General features: G+C 34.4%; 1 protein-coding gene across 1 annotated transcript; it reads right to left on the bottom strand.

Moving 5' to 3' along the window:
• Positions 4130–5478, bottom strand: LOC18595251. The gene is made up of 2 exons (XM_018123737.1): positions 5209–5478; positions 4130–4498 (listed from the first exon to the last, which is right to left on the bottom strand). The coding sequence occupies exons 1-2, from the start codon at positions 5432–5434 to the stop codon at positions 4353–4355; spliced, it is 372 nt and encodes a 123-aa protein (XP_017979226.1). The 5' UTR covers positions 5435–5478; the 3' UTR covers positions 4130–4352.

Raw genomic sequence — 8512 nt, 5'->3', positions numbered from 1 at the left:
NGAATCATTTTTTTATTTTTTTATATTTATTTTTTTATTTATTTAAAATTAAAATCTCGAAACTCCAAAATCGAGGCCCTCCCATCATATTGGTGGAGCCTTGATTAGAATTCCGAACCTAGGGAATATGGCTCGGGATTGTGACTTCTCGCATCTCAACCAATCATCCCATCATCGGTATTAAATTAATCAATTATTTTATTAATAATTATTTATCTTATCATATTTTCATTCCCTCTCTCTTTGTGCCCATTCTCATTCTTTTTCATTTATGAAGCTATCTTTTTAAATACTTTGACAATTGCACATTTTATTCTACTATATTTTCTATTTTTATCATTTTATTATTTTTTTCAAGTTCTTTTCCATTCATGATTTCCCCATATAGACTCTCTTAGTTAAGTGTATTATTATTATGTCTCACATTTCAACTCTTCCTACATTTTATATTTTCTCTTACCCATATTCTTAATCTAGTCATATATTTCCTTTTTTATGTGTATATTAAATAAATCCATTCATATCACTAAATGCTTACTTTTCCATGTACAATGTCCCGCTAAACCTATTTACTATATTATTAATTTTTAATTAAATGTTCATTTATTTTCCTACATATTTTTATTCTTGGATCTATTTTTATAACTAAATAATCTTTCTACCTAATTATGCTATTATTTATTTTCATATAATTGCACATATATTTTATATATTTTCTTATCTATTCCAATCTCTCTCTTTTTCTTCACATTTTTACATTTTTAAACATCTCTATTATTATTATTTTTTATTTACATATTTTTGTATTTTTTTATTTTTTATTATATTTTTTCCTAATATGTTTTAAAATTCATTCTACAACATTAATATACTTTATTTATATTATTTTACTACCCTTAACATAAAGCTACATAAAAAAAATTCTAACTTAAACAATCAACACAAATACTACAATCATAACCCAATAAATCAACGATCCAAAACTTACCCCAAAGCTTTAGCGTAACCCGGCTCAAGGTGAATCGGGCTGACCCGAAAAGCTTGTAAGCCTGCTTCAAGAATTCAGCTCCCTGGTGTCCAAAACGGTACCATTTCACATGCCCCAACTCTTAGCTATTTAAACTTAATTTTCTTCCTTTTTTCCCATTTTCTCCTTTTTGTCTCTCTCTCTCTCTCTCTAGGACCCAAATCCTCTCCCTTTTCTCTACCAAACTGCCAGCCAACCCCAAATCGGGCTCTCCCTCTACCGATCTCTTCCCACCTCCAGCCAATAGCCCACGCCGGACCTCCCTCTGCCGATCGCCTAGATCTGCTCTCCCTTTGCCCAAATCGAGCTCTCCCTCCACCGATCTCTTCCTTTGCCCAAATCGGGCTCTCCCTCTACCGATCTCTTCCTATCGCCGGCCACTAGCCCACGCCAGACCTCCCTCTGCCGACTGCTTAGATTTGCTCTCCCTTTGCCCAAATCGGGCTCTCCCTCCACCGATCTCTTCCTTTGCCCAAATCGAGCTCTCCCTCTACCGATCTCTTTCTATCGCTGACCTCTAGCCCACGTCAGACCTCCCTCTGTCAATTGCCTATTTTTTTATTTTTGGTATTTTTTGGTATTGTGGATAATTGTGGTTGCTAGAAAACTAGGAATCCTTTGATTTTGGTTGCTTAGGGATTTTTCTAGGGTTTTTTGGTTTGCAGGTTGTGGCCCCCTTGATTTTCTTGGCTCCGACTCTTTTATACTGGGTTGAAGGGAGCACGCTCCCACTACCCTGCCAGACGCGAATTTCTCGCGTCTAGTAAGGTGAGAGAGGTGCCTGGCAGGGTGCGTCCGCACCCTGCCAATCGTTCCCCACTCCCATTTTTCCTCTTTTTTTTTTCCTTTTTTTGTTTATTTTTCATTTATTTTTAATTAATATAATTTTATTATGATTTTTTTCTTTTTTTATAGTGTCTACACTATGTATTGCATGAGAATGGCTCCGTACGCACATGATGATAAGCCTTTGATACATTGCTTCCGAGACAGGCTCACGGATGCTATAGTAAAATGGTATGTCCGATTGGACCGAAACCGAATTCACACATGGAAAGACCTTGCACAGGCATTTGTAGCCTAATATAACCGAATTTGCCCCCTCCCAAAGTACCAAAGGAAGTTAGAGGTTTTTTGGGAAGATTAAATTACATAGCTCAGTTCATATCACAACTCACTTTCAAATGCGACCTAATTTTCAAGCTTCTTCGCAAGCATGATCCAAGAGAATGGAATGAGGAATGCCATATTGTTTTTGACAAGGTTAAGGAATATCTTCTAAATCCACCAATACTGATACCACTAGCAATTGGAAGACCTCTCATTCTATATCTGACAGTAAATGAAATATCCATGAGATATGTGTTGGGACAACACTATAAAACGGGCAAGAAAGAAATGGTTGTTTATTACTTGAGCAAAAAGTTCACCGATTATGAGTCCAAATATTCCCCGTTCAAAAAGATGTGTTGTCTATTAGCTTGGACAGCGCATCAACTCTAACAATACATGTTGTATCATACCACTTAGCTCATAGCAAAATTGGATCCTATTAAATACATTTTTGAAAAACCATCCTTATCAAGGAAAGTGGCAAGATGGCAAGTTTTGTTATCTGAATATGATATTGTATATGTGTCTCAAAAAGCTATCAAAAGAACTGCGATTGTTAATTTTTTAGCAGAAAGGGTAAAAGATGATTATGAGCCAATGAGGTTTGAGTTTCCGGATGAGGACCTGATGTCAATATGCCAAACAAGTGAAGAGGAATCTATGGAGAATGACAATTGGAAGATGTTTCTCGATGGGGCTTCAAATGGTTTAGGATATGGCATAAGGGCAGTATTGGTATCAGTAGAAGGAGATCATTATCCGATCATAGCCAAACTCAACTTTCACTGCACTAATAATGTGGCTGAATATGAAGCTTGTATCATGGCTCTTCAAGCAGCAATTGAGAGGAAGATTCGCAACTTAGGAGTGTACGAGGATTCTGCCTTGGTCATATACCAATAGCGAGGAGAATGGAAAACACGATATTCAAAGTTATTTCGGTACCAAAAATTTGTTACAAAGCTGATTGAAAATTTTGATGAGATCTACTTCACCCACTTACCTCGAGAAGAAAACCAAATAGCTAATGCACTAGCCACGTTGGCAGCAATGTTCAAAGTAGGTACTTATGTCAAGATTCAGCCCATCATGATAAACGGTGCCGTTTATTTAAGGAAGATGTTTTGGTTGGGTTAAGAAGGGTTTAAACGATGTCGTTTCAGATATCTGTCATTATGACAGTTAGTTAACCTGATACATTGGCATCTCTAAAGAGCTACCTAATGTGAATATGCAAAATCCCTCAAAAATTTACACTAACATACAATCCCACTTTGCTACACAAGGGAACAGGATTCTCATTTACCCTATCATAAAAGGCTCAAATGTCACAGTTCATGACCTTGATTGTCAATAATTTATCAAGCTAACATGTTCAGACAAACCGTGGGAATTAAAAACAAAATACAATTTGTTAAGGATTACACATCTTCAAAATAAAAAATCACTGTAGAAACATAGATTATTCCTCTTTGTTATCATAAAGAGGACCCCCAACATTGTCATGAAATGCCCTTATGTCATAATTCATGATCTCAATGGCCAATTATACAATAAATAGAAGAAACATAATCTCAATCATAATCTAATTGGTTAGCATATACACCACACACTCAAGGGCACAACAAGCATTATAAACATGCAATTTATGCATTCAATATGTGGCAGTAACAAGAAAATATCATATTTCTGAAAAAGGGCAATGTCTTATAACTAAAAGTTTAAGCATGTAACAAATTGCTCTTATGCTATCTAATTAGGTATAGCTACATAAGAGTAACTATCACTGGGAAATGTTTTACTCAGTAGACTACACCCACATCAACAAACCTTGGCTCTTTTCTGCCCCACAACCACAAAGAGAGAAAAAAAAAAAGAACAATTTTTGAAGCTCTTAATGACACATCACTTATTGTATGTTAATTCACAAAAAAAAACAGTTAGCAAGTCATGCTTACCCTATCCTTTATCTATTTTAATCCAACTATGTGGCATCTCACCTTTATTTTCTTCTTATAAGGTGAAAGAAATCATTGATTCACCAAGATGTTACACAAAAGTGTTTTTCTAACATAACTAAACCAATTGGAAATGAAAGAAAATAAAGTACATGCTCGATATCTATATTTGAGTTTCCTTCATGTATTTCTAGTACTACTCTATCTAAGTCTCATATATATATATATATATACAGAATCAAATTCTTACTAGGTTATCTTCTAAATCGAGATCCTTTGTCTGGTCTACCAGAATTATTCCGATCCCATGCAGAGGCCCAGAAGAACAGAGACATCCAGAAAAGAACAGCAAGGAAGATCTGTGCGCGATCTTGAAATCTAGATAACTTTCCAGCAAACCCTGTTAAAGGAAAAAGATTATAAGACACCAGAATGATCTTGAAATCTAAATAACTTTCCTGCAAACCCCGTTCAAGGAAAAAGATTATAAGACACCAGAACAAGCCGCATCCAAAGCAATTTCAAATGGAATTTTGACTTCAAATGAAAGGAGCAAACAAGAAAAAAGTTAAATCCCACTTTTGTTGTGTAATAACTTTTAACACACTTCTATTGTATCACCGCGTAGCAACAGAAATTTCTTATCAGTTGTTCTTATGCTCTGCAATTTACAGATGATGCCTAAAATTATGTACTAATACATAATTTTTTCAATAATTGCACTACTTGTTCAGTTTGGTGTTCATGTTTGAATAATAATAATAATATTCCACTTTTGAAGAAGCCAAATGTTACTCATAAATTGAATGTTACTCTGTTCTTTTTTTAATTATTTAACCCTAAAGAAAAGGACTACTCACTGATTACTATCTTAGATAAGATTCCCACTTTGCCTATGTTTCTCCCAATTTAGGAAATTTCACTCTCTTTGTCCTAAACTAAGCTCTAAATTTACATGATATATTTTCAATTTTCAAATTAAATTCAAAACAAAGACAAGCAACTTCAAATTTACAGAATTATTCATAAAAACAAATTAATCTAATTCAAAACGCATAAACATGATCACCAAAGAAGGAAACAAAAAGCAGATGAAAAGATGGTAGAAACCTGGGGGGCGAGGAGGGTCGGAGTCAGGCGAGGAAGCTGGGCCGGGGCCGGCGGAGTGGCAACGTGGCTGGCTCGTATTAGAACTGGAACGGAGGCGTACGGGGAGACACGGACGGTTGGGATGAAACGGGGAAACGATCAACGGTCGAAGTGAATCCGGATTGAAGCTTTTGGAGTTGAAATAAGTAAAAGAACTGCGGTGGGAGAACGCAGCGGCCATTTCCATTTCTGGCAGCTATTCCACCAAATCACAGAAAGGCAGAGACCTATATGATTTATATAGTGGTGGCCTTGGACCTTGGACTGTACGGCCCAATTTGGGTTTTGGATTCTATTTTCTTCTCTTTTTACAAAGTAGTATTGAATTTTAGTGATCATTAGATTTGATAATTCACGTTGTTGTCGTTTTCTAATTGTATCGTATTTAAGTAGTGTTAATAATCATATAGATAAATATAAATTTAATTAAATAAATTAGTATTTTAAATGTACATATAGATATGTTTAATATTATTAAAATATTTATTATATAAATCAAATTAAATTTTATATAATACGATACGAATATAACGTAATTAATTTGTTTAAACACATATCATAAACGTGTTAAACGAATTATGTTATATGAATCAACATAATAATGCTGTTAATTAAACAGATAAAACCTGTTTTACGCAAATTAAACAAGCTTAACTCATTTAAATTTTGAAAAATGATACTTCTTAAAAGAAAAAAAATACAAAACATGATAATCCTAAATTCAAATCCGTTTAATTCCATATCATTCTCATATTATGTATTATGTTAACAAGTTATATCTAAAATCATCAGGTCTTGGCATTTATTCAGAAAATGTGAAATTCGTCAATAACTTACCCACAAAGGTATTCGGTTAGTAATGGGTCCAATCCGTCAGTCGATTTCTAATCGATAATGGAAGAAATCCGTCAATATTTTCCATTGGTAATTCTCAAATTAAAATTTAGATTAATAATATAAATTTTAGTTTTAATATTAAAAAATTGGTTTACAAAAGTCAAAGTTATAACTTTTTACTGTGACCAGAGAGATTATAGCAATTTCAACTTTAAGTCCAAAAACTCTATTTTTTTTAAATAATTCAAAAAATGCTATTGATTATATAAAATTGACGAGTCATCTTTTTCAATTAAAAAATAATTGTAAAACTAGTTGTTAAAATATAATTACCGACAGAATTTTCGTTGATAACTTTTAAACTTTTTAAAAAATATTACTGATTGAATTTTTATCAACAATTTCGTCAACAATTGAACAAAATTACCAACCAAACATTTAGTCATAAATATAGTCAATAAAATCCATCAACGATGACATTGCTAACGAAAATATCCTGTCGATAAATTTCACGTCATATTTCTACATTATACATTTTTGTTTTACTTATGGAATACCGATTCATTCCATCAATATTTTCTGTAGATAATTATCATCATTTATTTTCATCAATATTCCTTGGATAGTTACCAATTTGTAGTGACTATTTCCTTACCGATGTTGACTTAATGCTCACCAACGGGTTAACTTGTCTAGAAGATATAAATTTACCAAAACCCATGTTTTACCGGTTGGATAATACCAAGCTAGCTCATGGTAGACAAGACAGACGGTAGTATAGGTTCTTGCTTGTCTTATCCCTGCAACGTGCAGTGTTACTGTTACCTATGAAGAAACATGGACTGATGGGGAACAAATAGTTGTTTCCATTAACTAGCTTCTGATCAAGAAAAGCTTTCCATCTTTAGTTTGAACCCATGAAAATCTGACCGATTGACGGAGATCAGTCTTTTCATGTTTGAGATTTGCATGAAACTGGAATTGGAACACGCAAAGTACATTATAATTTAGTATTTATGGATGTTAGAGGGAGACACTGTTCACATCTAAAAATTTGCATATGGATAGAAACTGATGCCATTTCATCTCGCTGGAAGGGAATGGTAGGTTATTCATGGTCACATGATCAAGGCTGAAAGAGCTTATCCCCACATTTGCATTTCCATGAGAGGAGATAATAGCTTTCATCTTCATCACCATGATATGTTGCTCTGAAATGCTTCCATTGGTGGGAAGGAATGACTAGAGTAGCCATGCAAGGGCTACAATTCAAGCATTTGTTCACACAACTAGGAGGCTTTGACCCCAAGACCATTTTACTCTGCTGCACCATGCTCTCACTATGACCTGAATTCAGAATCCCAACTGCAAAAGCCGCATATATAATAATACGCTGAACCCTTGATACTAAAAAGAAAAACAAAAAGAAATTGTTGAAACAGAACTCAAATAGTTTTCGGATTGAATCACCTGATGTGTACAGAAATGTAATAAAGAAAATGGAAGTTACAGTGATTGCAACTTTCAGCCGGTTTGAGCAGATTCTTGATGTAGCCATCACTATTTGAAGACTTCTGATTTGTGAAAAAGTTGATTTGCTGTGAGGGAGGGATGTTGAGAGAGATGGAGGATACAGGAGGAGTATTGATGAGCATATATTTATATACTGTGTTTGAATAATTTCAAGGGCTGTTGCCTGTAGAAAAGGAGACATGTCTCTGGTGCAAATGGTTTGTTCACCAATCAAAAGCTTCTTTCTTTGTTGAAAAAAAAAAAAAGAAAAAACTCTCTGGGTCCTTTTGGGAACTGGTGCACTCGACTTTAAACACTAGAATGACTTAGATCATTGTTCTTGGTGATCCTCGTTACTTATAGTTGACTTGACCGATACCCTTTGTCTTAACCAACAGAAGAAAGGAGAACAAGCCCCGAGAAGCCCAATTCAACACAATTTTGGTTAATTTTTATGGAATACTAAATAACAGTATGAAGCTTTAGTCAACCAAAATATCAGGGTTCTCATCCTGAATTTCCATACCAAATATGAACTTTTCTGCTTTTACCTTTTGAAAGCAACCCAACAGGGAGTTGCTTTAATCTGGGAACTGGCCTTTTAATGTATTGTTATAGTGATATAGCAATGTCGAAGTCCCTGAGGTCTTCAGATATCTCCTGTTTTGTACTAGAAATCAGCATCATCTTATCTTCTGAAAACTGTGTTTGATCTCTGAAACTCTTTTCCATTTTTTGTTTCACCTTTGCTTCTTTTCCTCAGGTGAATTGTCCCCCCACGCTCTAAAACACTGTACTTATAGAAGTCTCTCAAAGAGAAAAAGAGATCAGATATCTGATGGCAAATACCTGAAATCATTAAGATAAGACAGATGATACTTTTCTGCTTAGCTCAGTTTCCCTCATTGCAGGAAAA

The sequence above is a fragment of the Theobroma cacao genome, chromosome 6 (genome assembly GCF_000208745.1).
Source record: "Theobroma cacao cultivar B97-61/B2 chromosome 6, Criollo_cocoa_genome_V2, whole genome shotgun sequence".
Classification (NCBI taxonomy): Eukaryota; Viridiplantae; Streptophyta; class Magnoliopsida; order Malvales; family Malvaceae; genus Theobroma; species Theobroma cacao.
This window is presented reverse-complemented; position numbering and strand designations above follow the sequence as displayed.